At 43.1% G+C, this 20,362-nt stretch overlaps 1 protein-coding gene across 2 annotated transcripts in view; it reads left to right on the top strand.

Moving 5' to 3' along the window:
• The window catches only part of LOC128305548 (neural-cadherin), a 190,735-nt gene that overhangs the window by 11,187 nt on the left and 159,186 nt on the right, over positions 1 to 20,362 (top strand). Inside the window, exons 2-9 of one of the 2 annotated variants that reach the window (XM_053043046.1) lie at positions 12,239 to 12,250; positions 12,332 to 12,770; positions 12,848 to 13,064; positions 13,129 to 13,914; positions 13,989 to 14,222; positions 14,293 to 14,484; positions 17,525 to 17,536; positions 18,773 to 18,963. In XM_053043046.1, the coding sequence (XP_052899006.1) occupies positions 12,239 to 12,250; positions 12,332 to 12,770; positions 12,848 to 13,064; positions 13,129 to 13,914; positions 13,989 to 14,222; positions 14,293 to 14,484; positions 17,525 to 17,536; positions 18,773 to 18,963 (2,083 nt within the window). The remainder of the gene's footprint in view (positions 1 to 12,238; positions 12,251 to 12,331; positions 12,771 to 12,847; positions 13,065 to 13,128; positions 13,915 to 13,988; positions 14,223 to 14,292; positions 14,485 to 17,524; positions 17,537 to 18,772; positions 18,964 to 20,362) is intronic. The other variant, XM_053043045.1, reaches the window with a different exon arrangement.

Here is a 20,362-nt window from a genome sequence, read left to right as displayed (position 1 = left end):
GTCAAGGTTGAATGCAGATGCTATTGCATCTCACCCTCCACAATTTTAATATTGCTTTGTTACAGTTTTGTTTGCATTTGGGATTCATGCCGTTGCAGTTCATCGTTCAACCATGTCCCTAGGGGGACGGGGAAATTATGAGTCGTGAAAAATCAAACAATGTGTGTCGCTGGTTTGTTTGAGTTTCTTGTTCCCCTTGATCATCGTGGACACTATCCTGCCTTCGGGGCCGTTTGTTTATAATCTCTGAGTGGACTAATTTCTATCATTGGTGGGTTTTGAAGAACTAGAGGTAAATAAAATCGGCTAATTCGGCGTCATTTGTCTGGATAACAGTTGATGTGCCTCACCTTTATTTGGAACAGTCCCCGGCACTATTCGCTCTCGTTCTGACTGCTTACAAAATAAACACAAATGCAATAGGTACGGGGGTTGGTTGTGTCGCGTTGCGTTGGAAATTTGGGGTAGAAATCGTGATTAATCGAGGGTTTATTTTTAGTTCAGTTGCAAAATGAGTGCTCCCTTGTGGTAAGCTCGGTCAGCTTGGATCTTTATTTCTCGCGTTCTTTGCAATGGTTTACTGTTACACATGCAAGCGTTTTCGGAAATGATTCGGTTGAAAGTAAATCCCTCGATATTTCGGAAATGAGATGAAAGATTTCTCAGTACCAAGCGCAAGTAGCGCAAATTTCCGTAGGTCGATTCAGTTCCAACATGATATTGTGTGACGCAAAACCACCTTCCTCCACTCAAGAGGGACGCCGTCGGCAACGGGGCTCACCAGCGCTGCGTAAGCGTAACGGCACGGAACGACGATCATTCTGCTGAAAGTGAAGCGCGAAGATAGCGAAACGGATTGACAGATCGTTTCCTCCCGATGCCGCGGCAAGGGCATGCGGCGGTGGATGTCGTCATCGCAACGTTGCAGAAAATCGAAACCGACTAACCCAGTGACGACGGCTTGGTAGCGGAAGCCACAGTACTCGCCCTATGCCGAACCGGGAAAGGCTTTCCTGGAGCTCTGAACTGTTGTGTGTGTGCGTAGTGTTGCGGTTAAGGGTCCTCCATTCTTCCTCTTCATGCCTTCCCGGCTTCAAGTTCCCGGTACATTGTTGGGCCCTTTCGGGGTCTGTGAATGGGAACTGGATGCGAACGTTCAATCATGCTGAACGGCGAGCTGTAGTTTTAGCATGTGTGTGCTTTTGGCTACACGTTCATATTCGATTGCTTTATTGCTGGTCGCTGTGTGCAGTGGCAAGCACGCAGCTAATTGATATTGACGCAGCGAGCAACGGCGGTAGAGCGAGTGGATTGCGGTTTGTTTAAATGAGGGAAGCAACTGGAATACAGGCTGACAACACGCTCCTTAAATTGTGTACTTGGCAAGGGTGTATGCTTTGGGAAGTGCAACAATAGAATAGAATACACAACATTTTATTCATTGCTTTTAAAATAATATTTCAGCTCATATAACATACAGGCTACAGTAGACTAGTCTTTGGATAACATGAAAATCGTTTTAGTAGTCGATGAAACCGTGTTGGACAGGGATTTACCCTGAAACATGTTTCATTCTTTTGATAAAAGTGTGCTGCTTTTATCACGCCTTTTGAAACTCCGCATAGAATTTATAGTGGCTCTGAAGGCTCTGCTGAAAACAGAGCATATTTTTTATCATTTTATCCACCGTGGACCACTACCGTGGTGGTTTAGGCATCACGTTTCTCAGATCTGTCTCGGCACAGTATTGTCCAAAGGAAAGCAAAACTCCCCCGTTGGTGCCTTCGACGATGGCACACCGAAAGTCAAACAACGGCGCTCGAATGGCGAAAAGCGAGTCTCCACCATTCAACACACCGAGTTCATTCTTTCGTCTATTGGCCCGTGTATCTGCCGCCTGGGGACAGGTTCTCGAGCAGCAACAACTGTCCCGACGGCTGGCCGGAAGAAGCATCATCATCGGTGAACCGCAAGGATTCAATTTATATCCAAGAAGACATTTCCGGCCGTCAGCACGAAAACTACTACCGTGAAAGAGCGGCCGGAAGAGGTCCCTTTTGTGTGGCATCTGGAGTATGGGGTCCTGCTGACGGCGGTGCACATTTCACGGCATGCTCCGCTGCTTCTTCAGATCCAATGAATGGGAATGCGCGATAAGCGAAAATGAAAGAGTTGACCGTGTCTCGCTGTCGGCGGTTTCGTTTCTTTTTTTTTCGATGGTAGCTTTCCCTGCTTGCCGTACCCGCGGCCGTTTCGTTTTGTTTGCTGTGGCGTCGTCGTCGCCGTTCTGTGCAGCCTTTCTTTTTAGGGGGCTCTCAGAATGCTTTTCACGCGCTCGGTTTCCACACATGGCGGCAAATATCCTTAGGTCTTCGGGTGCTTAATAATTTACTCTCGGGAATTGATGGTGAATGCGCCTTGTGTAAGGAATGAGAACCGCCCGAAGGGATGTACAGAAGGGCTTGCGGAAATGATCCTCCGGTTGGACGAATTTTTGGGGCGTTTATCTTAATCTTTCGCTTACCAAACAATTGTTCCACTTACTGCCACACAGTTAGAAGCGCATGTTTTGCTTCACTCATTCTCGTTCGGTTTTATTCGATCGTCTTAGAAGTTGTTCATTCAACCCGATCCACACTGGGCAAACTGGGAAACTGCATGCGCCTCAAGTGCCTATCGCTTGGCCGGGGATCTCGTAAAGAATCCTTGCCGAAGGAGAGCGCGCTTGTGAGGTTCTATCGGACCGAAATTGTTGGGTTTTTGTTGTCATTCCTTTCCGTCGCGTCCGTTGGGCTGCGTTCGAGCACATGCCAGCGTTGGGCCAGCTTTGGGAAGGCAAAATAAATAAACAAACCTGAGAAGGAATACCGGGACGCAAGTAAACAAACGCGCGTATTGTTTGATTGCTCTCCTGTCGATTCCCTGTTATATTATTGCGCATTGCAGATGTGTGACGTAATTCCGTTTATTTCTCTTCCCTTTTGAAACGTGGCCGAGAATTCCCTATGGCGGTTGAGGATTTGGAAGATGAGAAAAAAACTTTTTTTTTCAAATTATTTTTCCGTCTTTTTGTTTGTCAGTCTTTTGTGTGTTGCATAACATTTTTTGTATGAAAAGCTGTAGTGGTTTTTAGATTATTAAGTAAAGTTTCTTATAAAAAATTTTTGTTCTTTTATATTGTACAATTATTAGTATAATTTCATTATTTTTTTACCAATTTTATAAAAACTTTAACAATTTAAAGAACGTTGCTAAGTAAGGATGTATTAAACGAATTCTATTATAAGATGAAGAATTTTCCCATCATTCGTGTCTGTGGAAATCTTCGGGAGAACATGTTCTTCCTTTGCCGTGTTTGTCTACCAAACCGAGCCAGCCTTGGCACTGGGTTGGTCCATGTTTGCGAAGGGAAAGCATCCGTTCGGTGGTTTTATGTTTACAACCTGTACTGCATTAACCATACACCGCTTGCATGCGGGCAAGATAGACCGAGAGGAGAACGCCGTGGATCCATTAGCTTATTGGACTTTGGAGCCAATAATGGCCGGTCGAGACAGAGAACGTACACAACGGTGTACATACATATACGTTTGAAGATGCTGAACTCGGGGGTAGGAGTTTGTTTATGTTGCAAATTTACATGCTATTTCATGCAAAATTTACCTTACTCGGGTAAAGACGAATGATCTGATGCACATGAGTGTGAGACGCTTTCGCGTGTCTATACGCTGAAACATTCGAACGATCCATCGAAACATCGAACGTTCGAACATGGACGAATTTGATACCTTATTTATGCATACGCTTGTGCAGTGACTGCAGCATGGGATATGTTTCAATCGAAGCCTCTGGTCTCTGCCTGGTCACACTTTGTCAGCAAAGATCATTTTCAAAGACTCGACGAATGGCGATCGATTCGTTAAGATGTGCAAGCGTTTGCAAATATTAGTGACGTACTACAAGCTTCTCGATCCATTGAAGGATATATACAGATTTTCCTGAAACTTTCCCCTTTTCCAAACGATGATTTGTTATCTTTTGCTATGCAACGTTCTCTACACTACCACAAAATATTTCAGGAGCATGTTTGTCGTGCGTGCTGTGCTGCGAATAATTTTACGTCCACAAATATGCTCGTACGAGAGCATAAAAACATCACGTACACCAATGTGCTATGTTTGGTCAATGGAGCAAAAGTCACCGAAACAATCTGTGGTTGTTTACCAGCTCTTATCTAGAGAAAAAGTGCTTTACAGTTCGCGGCGTACGGAAACTTTGTAGGAATGACATTTCGTTTCTTTTTTTTTTTTGGTACGCACAACTTTTGGCCAGCTACTTTTGGGCAAAACCCCTGTTATGATAGGGGGAAACAAAGCAAAATGGCAGACTTGGAGGTCTTATGTAGTAGAAAGTTTTGAAATCTATATTCGTTTTTGCCGTTTGAAGCCAAACCATCGGGGGGTTTGGGCTGGTATTGTTAAAGTGAGTCTCCGTATTTTCTTCGCTATCGATTCGCAGAAGGGAAATTGGTCCCAAAACGATGGGTCGAATGCTAGAAGCTACATGTTTTGTTTGGTTACTGATTAGAAAAAGCATCAACTTTTTGGTATATGTTTCTTGCCACATTTCTCGCTGAAGCTGACCAGTTACTGATGCTGGGGACATTTTCCGTTATTTGCCGTTCGTTGTTTGTGGTTGTGTTTTTCGTTTGTTTGTTTCTTTTTATGTTGTTAGGTCCTTCAAACTCTGCACTGAAAAAGGGGATCCCCAAATGCCAGCCATATTGTGTGCGTTTGCACAAGTTTAATGATATTTTATTAACAGCTTTTCTCCCTAAGAAAACAGCGATCTAGAAGTTAGCAGCCACTAGGGATGAATAGCTGGCGCACTGGCGCATTTATTTGCTCCTAATTCGGTTTGGTGAAGTTCTCGGCTCGGCTGAAAATTAAAACAGTCAACCGCAAACGATTTTATCGTCAACTTTTCGTCCCGTTCCCGTTTCGATACCCTCAAACAAAAGGTGTACCCAATTTATCCCATCCGCGAGGCATCTGGCCGGACTGGACGAACGTTGGTGGGGGACACCATGCTCGCTCCTGTGCTACGTTTAAAAATGAGCGCAGCGAAATGAAATTAGATCCAATTTGCATACTTATCCGCATACTCCAGTTGCCCTTAGATCGTTCGGTTGCGCGAGAATGAAGGTGTCCATAACGAAGGGAGTGGAGGAGGTCTTTTTTATGTGAAGTCCAACAGCCATTACGGTTGGCTGGCTTGGGGTACCGTTCGCTTCAGATAATGTGCAATCGGACGGGCGCGCGCGCGCGCACACTCTTACCTAAATCACCGGCCACACGTTCCGGAAATAAATCATAAAATCTAATAAAATAAGGTATTGCCGTAGTTTGAATAATAGATTTGCACTGAGCACAAGTGCACTGTTTCCTCAAATTATTTATAGATTCTAAAGAAGGAAAGCTGCTCGCGCTCGATGTTCACTTGCAGAAGATTTTGATAGTGGCATTTTTATCCTTAAAATCTTAAGTCCGTGAGTGTAAAATATGGGTAGAACAAAAGTTAAGCGATGAAAAGTGGTTATGTGTTGTTAAAGGCTTTTTGGAGATAGGTTCCCCCTTTGGGAGTAAAGTAGTAGCGCAGTTTCATGCAAGGAAAACTCGATATCTCGTTTCCAACACACTGAAGCCGTTAGTAGCTGTGCCCGGGCTTTGCTTGCAACCGCTGCCAAGACATTGATGTATCATCTTCCACCGCCTTGGCACGGGTGCTAACGGATGCTAACATTTAAACAATAGGGGGTATTAGATTCACTTCGCAGCACAACAATCGTTGCAAAATGGGTGCGCGTGTGTGCTCTTGCTGTGCTAAGCAAATGCAATTGGGGAAAGGAGGGCAAAACCCTTGTGCAAGGAGAGCGAGGTTGCGTTGGTGAAATAAAATCCTGCTGCAGAGTTTCTTACGAACAACGGTGTGGAATGGTGTGCCTTATATAGCTAGCTCCAGAGCTCTACTCTAACTACTTGCCCTGGTCTAAGACACGGTCCGAGCCGAGCCGGGAACCGGAGCGGGTTACTAAACGAACCGCTTTGTTGTCATCAGCGCAATCCTTGGGGCGGTTTCCGGTGTCACTTATCGCGCCCAACATTGCAGTCGCATGAACATGGTGCAGAAGTTGGTGTGTACGTCGTGCATTCCGATTGTGTGTGTACTCGGAGATAGAGTGACACATGAAATAATACCAGACATGTTTCAGTTTGCTTTTGGCCGATGCTTGGCCGTGCACTATTTGCGAGAGTTGCAAATACACCGAACGGTCACGATTTTATGGTGAGAAGTTTAGTGCACGGTTAGATCTTTGTTTTCGGTGTAGAAACATTGCAGCGAGCTTAATGATGGTGTTTAGAACTGGCACTGTTCCAATATTTCATTCTGGCCATCCCGGTATCAAGGAAACGGACATCAAGGCAGCAACGGAATTACTCTTATGTATGTTGTTTATGAACTATTTCAACTATTTAACAATCATTTTATGAAAATAGTTTTTGGGTAATATAATTGCACCTGAAACCCGAATATCTGATTGGCTATTTCGTTTCCCATTAGCAATTCCATTCGAATATTGCCCATCAATCGCCTTAAAGTCAGCTGCAAGGGGGAGATTAAACAAGCCCCCGTGCGTGTGTGTTTGTGGGGCTTGCTCGAGGAAAATTTCAACCAAGGGTAAAAATTAATTATTTTCCTATCCGACGGTAATGGCATGCAGACGACTTGGCCGCTACTGGATCGAAGGGAAAGGCAGAGAGACATAATCCTCCGGGAAATGGTGTCTGTCAAGTCGCGCGCCATCGGTGGTCAGACCGGCCGGGGACTGGAGACTTTCCGGGTGAGCAAAAACTTACTCCGTCGGGACCGAAACGGCCAACCCCGAAGTCATCGTCGGAATGGAATACATTCGCACTTACCTTCCCGTTCTGGGTGGGGTCTGGAAAGGAGGGATTATGGAGTTCGGGAATTCTTTCCCTTTCCCTGGGGTGTGTGGTGGAAAAATCGATTCCAGACAATTTTGTACAATGCCGCCCGTTGCCCGTTCTCGATGCCAACAACAAAGAAAATTCGCTTCGATGGCTATGTTTCAAAAGTCCCCTTTTGGGGTGAATCATTTTTGTATTTTGCTGCACGATGGGCTGTGATAAAGACAAGCGTTCAACGTTTTACCACCACGCTCTGGACGCCATCCTGTCCAACTTCCGATTAGATGTAGCGACAATCGATGGAGGCAGTGAGAAATATGGCGCAAAAGTGTAGTACTGGAAGAAAGTTTTTCCTTTATTCTTCGGCATTCCGAGACCGGTCGGTGTAGTTTGTTGCCGGAAGCAACCATTTTTGTGTCTGGGCTTTTCCTCTACCGTGGGATGATGGACTGCATTTTTGCCTTCTCGATGCTGACGGCTTATCTTGTACAATTGTTTTCCAGTCTTCGTACAGTGTTCGATACAATCATTGCCGTATCGATGTTAGCTTCTCGAAGCATGATAAAGAAAAAGTTCTAAGGGAGCATTGAAAGGAGGTGAAAGAAATTCCACCTACCTTCGTACCACAATTTCCCCGCGCTCTATCGCATGAAACGTTCGAGAAGGGGTCTTAATCCCTCTTTATGTGCAATTGTTTTGAATGTTTCGATCCGGTCCGTAGACGTATCGATGTACCTTGTGTGTGTGTGTGACTTCGATTGAGCTGAGTGATGGAAGGATGCAACACAAATGAAGAAATATATTTGATTCCGGAACGAGAATGTCGCACGAAGGGAATTAAATCAGCACTGGGAACTCTTGGGCACGATCCCTTGACAAAAGCCGTTCGAGATATGTGGTTGATGTGCACGCATGTGTGAGGAAAGAAATAAATTGAATTAATATCATCCGGGAGGAATGGCAATATATCTTCGCCGCACAAGGGCAGAATTGCAATTTCATTAAGTATAACGGTGCGTTTTGCAGGGTGGGAAGATTTATGGATATTCTTAAACTAGCAACCGCACCACTTGAGAGAACCTGGACGTACTATGCTGTGGAACGTCGAGCACGCCGCACTAAACGTTGGGCTTTATTAAATGGCGAGCTTCTCATCGCGTTGGTGTTTTAATAACTACCGAGATACTCAAGTTTATTTTGCGGTAATGATCAGAAATTGCAGCTCCGAGTATGCGCTTGCCCCTCCACCTCGGACTGAGCGATGTTTGATGAGTTGATTTTGTGGTGACCCGACCACCACCCGCATAGGCACCGCTGGGTTTGCAAGCGATAAACCCATCAGCGCAAAAGTGCTAATATTTAATTAAGCGGACAGTTTTGTGCGGTTGTTAGGGTGATGTTTTGTCGCCACCCCTCACTAACCCATTCGGTATGGATGCATATAGTCGTTAGTTGTTACGTCCACAATGACCACCCGAATCATACACATTAAACATTGGGAACGAAAGGACATAATGCGTTGATTGTGTTTTAACTGTCGCAGGTGGGAAAGTTTCACACTTTCAGTTCATAGTGGAGTTATCGAGCTTTACGAACGAAATGCAATTCAAATTCTTGCTGAAAGCGAGATACACAGTGCTTGTTTAGCCACAACAGTCAACAGTAATCTCGGTTCTGAGAAGTGGAAAATAATTCCCTTCGGAAAAAAACAGAATTTAATTTTGTGCGCTTCTTTACGTTAATTCCTGCGACTAGCAGAGGAACGGATCCAATCAATTTTAACTGAATTCTAACCCACTTACGTCAGTTTCTGGCAGACGACGGAAGTAGTATTCTGTTGTTGCTGCTTTCGTCAGCCCATTGCAAGACCGCCTACAGATTTCTAGGGAGGTATCTTAAGCTCGCTGATGCTATCATACCTTCATTTTCCGTGTCTTGCCGATAGTCAAGCGGAGGAGTTTGAAGGCGAGACAATTTTTTTTTCTTTTTGTACGTTCATTTACTTTTCTGTGCGATATTTGCTTTCCCGAAGAAGGTAACGTGGGTGTGCTTAGTATTAAAAAAGTATTTCAAGTAGCGAGGGATTACGTTTCAGGCGTGTGTCTTTTTTTAAGTAAATCAGTATAATGTAATACAGGTTTAATAAACTTATTCTTTCAGTTGCCTGTTATTTATAGTTTAGCGCAGCATTTGGTAACATTTCTAGTAGAATGTTATGTGTTCAAAATGAGGGTAAATTGTGGGAATATTGCCGAGAGTTCTGGAGAAAAAGTAAAAGTGAACTATTCATAATTATATTATGTTTCCACTATACTTTAACAGATTGCGTTGATGTAATCTGATTGTTTTCCGTACTTACTATACAAAGTTTTACCTTTTTGTTTGATATTTTATTTGCATAATATTAAGAGATTTTGTGGGTTCTGTTACCGAACCTTTTTTCGTTCTTAACACATTCAACAACTCAAGAATCCAAGAGAAAAAAATACATGATACCGGATCATTCTTGACTCGGATAACTTCTTGCTACCTTTCGTACCAAGAATGTTCATCGAACACTTCAAATTGAGATGAGGAAAAGCTGCTCTAACTTTTACCTTTTTCCTTACACCGTTGTTAAGACGGTGGCGGAAAATTCCGATGGGAGATCCAACCGAAGAGGGTTTTCCTGTCGTGCCAGACTGTTATGCTGCTTATGTTCGTTCAGCTGAACATGATACTGGTAAAATTGTGCCGAGCGTAACTATCGACAGTTCGGTCAGTGGGATGCTTATGCGCTTTCGTAGGGTTGAAACGATACGCAGTAATCTAAAATGAAGTCTCATCCAGTTCATGAATTTATAACCATGATGATATTGATGTTGTTATCAGTATACTAGCCGAACGGGACGGCCGGGGCCATCATGCCGTACTACCCCTTAGGTGGGCGGGTTAGTTTGCTTAGCATAAATAATATATTGGATGTGCATTGTGTTTCTGTTTGAACTATCGATGATGGAAAGGGTAGCGTCCGGATTTTACGGACAAATCGTTCGTAACGAATAGATGTTCCTTTACGGAACTATGCGATCGATAAGCGCAAATCGTTCTAGATTGCTAGAAGTTACTTGTGAGATCGAAGGTGTTATTTGTTCACGTAGATTAATGTTTATCTTTGTATTTTTCATCACTGTATAACAGCTTCCTTCCACAGTTTCTTTACATGATAGAGTTTTTTTCCTGAGAAAGCTATCTGTATAAATAACTTAGAGCTACATATCTTCCATCTCGTTAATGTGTCATTCGTGGCTCAATAATTTAATATGATCCATAAACATTGGTGTCAAAGGCCGGAAGATATAGCAATTCACCATTTGGAGCAGAGCCACCCATTCATCTTCGCCACCCTAGCACCTGTGCCTGATGTATTTTTTTGCGCGCGAATTAGACCTGTCTCTCGAAAAATACGCCAAATACACTGTTTGGCCCGACAGTCATGCCTGGTCATGGCGTTGTCGGTAAGCTCGGTACCGAGCACTTCGGTACCGGTAGTTACCGTGGGAAAGGTATTAGATTTTATCAGTGGAAATAAAATTATCGCTACAATACACGATAAAAATAAAGCTACTAGAACCAGGTTGTCGCCGACCGTCGTAAGGCTTTTTTTTTTCTTTCGAGCAGGTGGCATACGGAAGAGGTGGCGTGAGATTGGTACGCGTGAACGTTCAGCGTGTCCATCGTGTAAATGTGCCGCGAACGGTGGTGGGAAATTGCCGTGAAAAGTCAATGGTCAAGTAGCAATAGCTTCGGCCGGTTGACTCCCCTTTCGAGAGGTGGTAAAAAGAGGTGGCAACATCGGTACAAAATTAGATCTATCACCGAAGATAACCGTACATTAGATGGCTCTGGACGGCACTTATCCGTGAAATGATCGTGTCCCAGTTGAGCGGTTCGCTTCACCGGCGACCGTCCGCCTTGCGCACGAATTGGAAATAACTAGGTTGGGAAAATGAGCGTTTTCTAGGAATGTGCGGAGGAATGAGAATGGGGCAAAACATACCCAAAAGAAGGTAATCCCCTTTTCCAACAGAGGTACATGGTAAACATAAACAACAATGACGATGGCGGGTGTTGTAGCCCTGGTCAGACCTGTGGCTGTGATCGGTCAGGTGTAAAACAAAACACAAGAGGAACTTGATTGAATTAATTTACAATGTTTTGGGTCCAGTGCGTGTGTACGCGAGTGCGGTACATTGTTGGGAAATTTATTTAACCCACGCTTTGGCACCTTTTGTTAGGGTTACGATACGGCAGTACCTTCTTTGGTCGAATGAGCTCCTCCGCATAATCTTCACTTTCTCCACCGAAACCTGGTTGAAGCATGAGCGCGGCAGCGTGTGTTCCTGTGGGAACGCACCTGCTATCGCCTTCTTAAGCTTTACCCAATTTAGATGATAATTATCAGAAAGTAAATCTCATCTCTTGAGTATACTTTGCGCAAACTTTGCCTGTCATTCTCCGAGCACTGCCGAATGCCTCGGCGAACCGGAGCTGACTTTCGAAGCTGGTGGTGATAACATTCCGAAGCGAGCTTCATTTGCAGGTGTTTCGTATCTTGGTCGGGATACGGATTGGATCTCTGGAATATCTAATGCATTTCTTCGGTGCATTTCCAAGATCTATGGCTAGAGTGCACTCTTGCATAATCCGGTTCGCCCAGTGATTGCTATCAGTGCCACTTGACACACACAAGTTGTAGAAGACCGGGGAGCGATGGCATTTGCGAAAAGTTTACGCTTGAAGTGGTGATAAAAAGGAACGGTTGGAATTCCATTTGATTTATGTTTCTCAGTGCCGGATATGATGCTATCGATCGCATATCTAGTGAATAATGATTGGAAAGAAGCTTAAATTATAATAAAGCTGGGATATTGGAGAAAGGGAAAGGGATTATTTCGCAAATTGATAGATACGAAAATAGATTATAGAAGGAAGATTGTATTGCAATTTTCTACAGTGCAAAAGAATGTTCTGCTTTACTCTTACTCTTTTCTACAGATTTATCTTGATATATTATTTTAAATATTAGAAGATAATCTTAACTTTAGAAAATTGAGCTTCAGAAGCGTTTAATCGGGGAAAACCTTAGCAAAGTACCAACATTCATGTTTTTTTCGGTATTAATTTATGTATTTCCATTTACCTTTTTTTTCATGTACATTGCATCGCGAATTCCATGGACCGTCCGGTTTGACCTTTTCGATTGGCAGCTGGCCTAAAATGTAAGTATTAGCATCACCAAAGGAACGTTCTGCCGGAAAGCAAACTAACCACCTTGCATTGCCTCTCGTTTACTCCACCAGATACCGACAATCAGCGTGTTATAATTCACGTGAAGGACGTGAACGATGAGCCGCCATACTTTATCAACCGTCCACTGCCCATGCAGGCGGTGGTGCAGCTGAATGCTCCGCCAAACACACCCGTGTTCACGCTGCAGGCACGCGACCCCGACACCGATCACAACATACATTATTTCATCGTACGTGACCGTACGGGCGGTCGGTTCGAGGTGGACGAACGTTCCGGTGTGGTCCGGACGCGTGGTACGGATCTGTTCCAGCTGGACATGGAGTACGTGCTGTACGTGAAGGCGGAGGATCAGAACGGTAAGGTGGATGACCGGCGGTTCCAGAGCACCCCGGAAGAGCGGCTATCGATTGTCGGTGGCAAACGTGCGCCTCAATTCTACATGCCAAGCTACGAAGCAGAAATTCCAGAGAACCAGAAAAAGGACTCCGAGTAAGTACCGACCCTCACCGAATGGAATGCTCATTCTTGCACACATTCCTGACGCTCATTTGGAACTTCCTTTGCAGCATTATTTCCGTGAAGGCAAAATCGTTCGCTGACCGGGAGATCCGGTACACGCTGAAGGCCCAGGGTCAGGGTGCTGGAACGTTCAACATTGGGCCCACATCGGGTATCGTCAAGCTGGCAAAGGAGCTCGATTTTGAGGATTTACGACAGCCACACGTTTACTCGTTAGTCGTAACGGCCACGGAAGATTCGGGTGGTTTCTCCACTTCGGTAGAGGTAAGTGTGATGATAATGATGATAATGTGCATTCTTTAACGTTATGTCTTGTTTGCCTCCTCAGCTCACAATCCGCGTAACGGACGTTAACGATAACGCACCCAAGTTTGAATTGCCCGATTATCAAGCGCACAACGTCGATGAAGATATTCCGCTAGGAACGAGCATCCTGAAAGTGAAAGCAATGGACGCCGATTCGGGTGCCAACGCAGAGATTGAATATCTCGTGTCCGATGATCACTTTGCCGTGGATTCGAACGGTATCATCGTGAACAACAAGCAGTTGGATGCGGATAACAACAATGCGTACTACGAATTTGTCGTTACCGCCAAGGACAAGGGAGAACCGGCCAAGACTGGCACGGCGACGGTGCGCGTGTACACGAAAAACAAGAACGACGAGGAGCCCAAGTTCAGCCAGCAGGTGTACACGCCGAATGTGGACGAAAACGCCGGCCCGAATACGCTCGTGACGACGGTGGTCGCATCGGATAAGGATGGCGATAATGTGCGGTTCGGATTTGTTGGGGGTGGTACGAGCAGTGGCCAGTTCGTGATCGAAGAAATCACTGGTGTCATCCGGCTGCACAGCAAGGCGATTTCGCTCGATCGGGACAAGTATGAATTGAATGTAACAGCTATGGATGATGGGTCGTGTTGCGTCAATGGTGACGCGACGATTCATACATCTACAGCTGTTGTCGTTGTGTTCATAACCGATGTGAATGACAACAAGCCGGTGTTTAAGGACTGCGGCACCTACTATCCGAAGGTGGAGGAAGGTGCACCGAACGGTAGCCCGGTCATAAAGGTGCAGGCTACCGACGAGGATAAGGGTGTCAATGGACAGGTAAGCAATGAAGTGAATTCATTTGCCTTCCGAAAGCACAAGCTAATATGTTCGATTGTCGTATCATTTTGCAGGTCAAATACTCCATTGTCCAGCAGCCAAACCAGAAAGGTACGAAATTCACCGTGGATGAGGAAACGGGCGAAGTATCGACAAACAAGGTGTTTGATCGAGAAGGTGACGATGGCAAATTTGTGTCCGTAACGGTGAAAGCCACCGATCAGGGTGAACCTAGTCTGGAAGGCGTTTGTTCATTTACTGTGGAAATTACGGATGTAAACGACAATCCACCATTGTTTGATCGACAGGTAAGAGAGCAAAGATTATGGGCAGCATATTGAACCGATATTAAACGTTTGTGCGTTATCCTTTTTTTAGAAATACGTCGAAAATGTGAAACAAGATGCAAGCATTGGAACAAACATTCTTCGCGTATCCGCTTCCGATGAGGATGCAGATAACAACGGTGCCATCGTGTACACATTAAGCGCACCGCACAGCCCCAACGATTTAGAGTATTTCGAAATTCAGCCAGAATCTGGCTGGATAGTGTTGAAGAAGCCGCTAGACGTAAGTATTCTTTGATTCAATTAGACACTTACATCGATTCGATTCGATTACTACCCCCACAATGTCCCATTCCTCACGAACACCTTCCTCTATTGAAGTCTTGAACATTTCAAAACATTGTTTGAAAAATTGTTTGCAATAGTCAGCGCAATTTGTGATCCGGAAAGAGATTGCATCGAGCAGTAGCGACAGCTGCTGATCACGTTTGCGAGAATATCGTCTGCGTATGATATCCAGTGCACGTGGTTTTCTTCACTAGATTTTCTTAACAATGGCTGCCGCAGACAGAATATAAAATTAGTACACGATAGGTATTCTAGGACGATCTTTTTACCTGATCCTTAAAATAGTAATGCGTTACTGCAGTGTTGTGCCTGATTGCACTGCAACATGATAGGGAAATGAATGGGTCGCTAAAATACGGAAGTTTCACCAGCAAGGAGAGAGAGAGAGAGAGAGAGAGAGAGAGAAAGAGAGAAAATGATTTCATTCCGTCAAAACTCGTTATGATTTGTCTCGGATTTGTACGATTTTAATAATCTATCGTTTTCATTTCCGTTTTTTTTTTGGTATGGATTTGGTTTGAACGATTTGTTTATCATAAAACTGCACCATATTATTGTGTGATGTTATTTCTTTCGTTTGTTAAGTTTGTTTTATCGGATTAATGAGTGAAAGTAATACTGTGAATATATTACACTATTTAAATCACGGGTAAAGGAATGGTAGATTCGGAGAGATATGTAATAAAAAGAAGTTCTTTTGGAACATGTATTAATTATTTTGCATTAATGAAAGAGTCGCTTAGCGAACTCAACCAATGATATCTCCCTCTCGAATTTACCTATCGCTTACCCCTCATATCTATGATTGTGGTTTGTGATCCGTCGGCACTCGAAAGCTTCCAAATGCCGACAGGAGCTTTTTCTACTACTTACAGCACCAATTACATTTTCAGTTGCCAGTTGTACGAGATTTAGACATCTTCTTGTTTAGCCGGTCGATCTGCGCCCCGTGTATGCTCAGCTGACGGATGAACAGCTACATGGATGAAGATGGCTCGATCTCTCTTCGCAGCACATATTGATTTTTATAGTTTAGTGTTTCGTTTCCAATTGTGTTTGTAAGCCAACTGTGCACATTCTGTTCTTTCAGTCAACTGCACCGCGTACAATCTCCGTAGCGAGGGAAAGTACATCTCGTTCTCTGCACCAGTATACATATATGGTTTCCAACTGCACCGAGTACACTTGATAGCTTTCTGTTGGTGTGTCAAACCTAGTTATGTTCTTTCTTTAAATGCACAAAACTAAATGAATATACCAATATCTCTGTAATCATTATATGCACTGTTTTAGTGTTGTTTGGAGGCGCACGCAACACTATGCGTGGCTAGGCATCTCTACGGCACCGTATTCTGCAGCACTTTCCGTTCTGTATCACAGTCCATCTTGATTTACATTTGAAACTGATTTATAAACAAAAAAAAAACAACTCGATGTTTTGATACGTTCGATTTTAAACGACCCACAAACGAGGAATGTTAAATGGTACCTGTTACGATGTACGAAACTTTTACGTACCATTTCCGATTCCTCGTTGTGGAGTTAAGTATTTTTTTAAACCCTCGTTCCCACTTAAACGATCATCCAAAATAAGAACATTTTTGATGTTTTGGTACCCTTTTCGTCGATCGTTGGATATAAGTGGATAGCGATGGGTGTTTTTGTTTTGTTTAGATAATTTTAACAACGAACTCTTCGTAGACTGAGGATTGCTGGAAGGATGTGTTTTGCAGCATTAATCATCATCACCCGCCACAGAAGCTCAGTGAAACGTGTTTTGATTGATCTCTCAGACAGTGACGTTACGTTCGGTTAGGGGGCTTTACAACTAGCTAGCAGTATTGTGGAATGCGTTTTTGAGATTTTGATTTTATTTCCCAACTTTGCTAGAAAAGCAAGTGATACCAAGCACTGCAAAACTACCGGTACTAGACGAATGAAGTGCGATTGCAAGTGACATTTTTCCAGAACGTGCTGATATGGGAGAGCAAAACAAAAGGCTTGCAAATCCGTTGCTCGTTACCTTTTTAAACGAACATATTTTTGATCATTCGCCAAAGTCGTGTCGCCAATTTTTCGGAAACGATCTACTCAGTCTCAGTTTTTTGTATGAGTAAATTGGATTTTTCTTCCCCTTGTTTGTTTTGTTTTTGGCTTTTAGTTGTGGTCAGACTAGAAACAATAGTACTGATAAACGAGCACTCACAGCAGTATGCAATACAGTGACATTTTTTTTTTTAACTCGCGGTTTAGTTTTTCATTCGCCCATTGCAGTATAAAAGCAAACGTTGCACACTTTACAGACCAACATAAGCGACACCATCATCCTGACTATTAGATATTGTTTTGTAGTGTTCTGCAAATGTGTTTTATTTTTTTCTGATATCTTGAGGAACGGCCTTATAACAATTTCGGTTGTTTATGAGTTTAGTGTATTTTTCGAACTCAGTTTTTATTTTGGTTGCCATTTGGAATGTTTGAAATTTTGTGTTCGTCCCAGACCATCACGCGTTCCATGCATGACCAATATCCTTCATGAGTTACTCATCTGTACTGCTTCCAAAACTGTAAAGCAATTGATACAACTGCAGTCACCGATGTTGAGGAAAGATGGAACAAACCGAATGTTGCGATTTGCTCCATGTTTCTGCAATTCGCTTCAGGAATGTTTATGAACATTTTTGTTTGGTTTGCGACAACTGTAGTGCGGTAAAAGTAACACGTGTACAATCGTTTCAGTTAGACAAAACTCTGATAATCAATCGTAACCCTCTTCTGTTAGTTTAACTTAAAGACTTTCGTTTCAACTGCACTGTTAACTGGTATTTATTTCGATGAGTTGTTATTGAATGTTTGTACTGTTTCTTTTCTCTTTTTCGTTGATTTTCCGGATGTTCCGTTTCCACGTATGCAATCGATTTCATAACCACCGTTGTGTGTGATATCTCGTTCGGCGTAATGCGCCAAAACCGCAGGGCTGCTACTCCGTAAGTAGCCGCGTGTCAGTCCGTGTCATGTTTGATAGCACCAAGAGCCGCTTGTATCGCTATGTCCGCTCTAATAAATGAAGCTACGATCCGGAACACTTCTGTCACTATACGTAGTTGTGCCCCGAGCATTTCATTGGTAACTAAACAACCACCGAATGGCACGAAACATTCGCCACATTTGTGCCAAACAAATGACACACTTCCCACACACTTCAAAACCACACTTTTTATGTAGAATCTTTCCTTTGTGTAATCTGTGGTAGCCAAAACAGTCGAGCAAAGCTTTTAGCAAGATCATATGCAGAAGGATCTCTTAGAAGGATTGACTACATTAGTAAACGGTATCGTTGTAATGCTTGATTCAACGCCAGCTGCTCTGGTTCAATGTAAAGGGATTCAACAAGTTTCACGAACAAAAGCGTTTGTGGTCTAAACAACATGGTAGCTTGTTTTGGGTACTGTTTTATCAGTTTGATTTGATTATAATTTTGATTTTATCCCGTTAAATTATGCTTTCATTCCAAAAACAGTAACACAAACAACACGTACACGATTATTCTGCTAGCTACCGCTAGGTGGCGCTCACCATCACAATAACGCATAACGCTCATTCATTCTGTTCGTAACGATTTAGCCTAGACACATTTATGTTGTGTTACTTTATTGTTTTGTCCGTCCATTTTCGAAAACTCCCCATGGAAAATTCCATTTTCCCCATGCTTTATTTGTCCTAAAATAGTTCCTGTATACTAATAATTGAATTGTTTTGTAATAATAATAATTTACAACTGTGCTAACGTATTGTGTTTGTTATTGCTAGGAGATTGTGTTTAGACTATTTTATTAATTCAAATATTTTCTGTTTTTGTTGTTTTCTTTTCTTCTTTTTTATTTTCATATTCCGTTCGCTTTGGTTTTCTGGTCGTATGCTGTCGGCGTTTGTTGTCGGTGTCGTCCCGGCTTTCACGTTTTTGGTTGGATGATGTACAAATTGATTTGTATTTAAAACACCCAAATCATCCCAACGTTTGTTCGCCCCTGTTACATTCCCAAACAAATTCAACAAACTGAAAAACAAACCTGTACAAAAAACTGACTGACGCATTGTGGCAAACTGAAATGATCTAAAAACTTTAAACTATTCATCTTCTGGATGTGCAAACCGGGTGACCTTATCCGGTGTTGCCGTTTCGTACAAAAAAAAAACACACAAACACACGTTAAACCCGGCAGCGTGAAAGGTACCGGCTGAAGGTGTACGCCTCGGATAGAGGCGACCCACCGTCCACCGCCGACGTGGACGTAGAGCTCGATGTGGTCGATCGGAACAATAAGCCACCGATTTGGGATCGCACTATATATGGCCCCATTCACATTAGGGAAAATGTCACTGTCGGTACGGTAGTCACATCGGTGAAAGCAAGGTTGGTATAAAATGGATTCCAGTGCTGCCAGAATAGTTAACTCAAAACTCACCAGTAACTTAGCTCCGTAAGCTGCACCGCACTGTTGTAAACAAATCTCCCTCCTGTTAACGAGCTGTCTAAACCCTACTACTTACGATTGTATTTACTAAAACAAACGGTTCCATACGTAGCTTGTACAATGCAATTAAGCGCACACACCACTTGTCGGGAAGCGTTTCTAGCATTTCGAAGTGGTTTGTGCGCATGTGCCCGAGTTTGCTGGAGGGGAAAAGGTCGCCGACGCTTCCTGGCTCCAGCGAACACGAGGCTTGCGAATATGTGAACTGAAGCTAGCTTGAACTAACATCTTACTCGAATCAACTGCAACTGGATTGAACTCGTGGAACATGGTTTTGACCAGAATTTTTGATAAAAACATTTTGCACGACATGCGACCCGTGGTTGCAGTTGGTTCAACAAATATTTCCATATTTATACATACCTATATATGCCTTATATTTATATGATATTACATAATATGCCACTAAATGTAAACCATTGTAAATGAAACAACGTAAATGAAGCGGTTAAAGAGAGCACACATGTGCTTCAACAACAATCGTCATCGACATTTCCGGCTGAAGATCCAGCGAAATAGACTCGTTGTGATCGGATCGAGACCATTTCCACCCACCAACCTGTTGTCGTACTGCATATCTACAGGGCTTTTGTTTTTTATTACAAAAGCAGTATTAATTGACAGTCCGGATGGTTAAAACGAAACTATTCCAACTGTTGTTTTTTTTTTCAATATTGTTTATATAACAGCGAGTTACTTATTACTTTTTGTGATCCGTATTGGTTATTTTTGTTCCATGGTGTGTCTTCCTTTTTTTGTTGGTGCTTTTCTCTCGTTCTCGCTCTCGAATTTAATTTGTCGACGGTAGTACGTTCCTTCGAAAAAAAACGATGCAATTTTTTGTAAAGAAAGTCAAATATTTTGCCAATTTGCTTGTGGTTGCGACCTGCACAAATATATCGTATGCAATCATTTTTCCGGCGATTAAAATTTTGTCAAATCATGTGATACGAAAGTTAAATATTTTTCTATAACGTTCAACGCGCAAAGAGGCAGGAGACGGTCACAATTCCTTCCTACAAAAAAACAAGAAAAAAAAATCGAAAACAAAATCCTTTAACAACAGCAATGCAACCGAGGTACACCCACCCATACGCAAACGGGCTAATGGAACCACCGGGCCCACAATGGAGTGAACTGATTTTTGATCACCAACTTTGTTTTTTGCTCTCTTTTTCTCTCTTTTTCTCTCTTTTTCTCTCTCTCTCTCTTTCTCTTTTTGCAAACGATAAAACCTTCGGCGTTCCCGTGATTTGTTTTTTGTGCAACAATGGACGG

This window comes from Anopheles moucheti, chromosome 3 (genome assembly GCF_943734755.1).
Source record: "Anopheles moucheti chromosome 3, idAnoMoucSN_F20_07, whole genome shotgun sequence".
Classification (NCBI taxonomy): domain Eukaryota; kingdom Metazoa; phylum Arthropoda; class Insecta; order Diptera; family Culicidae; genus Anopheles; species Anopheles moucheti.
This window is presented reverse-complemented; position numbering and strand designations above follow the sequence as displayed.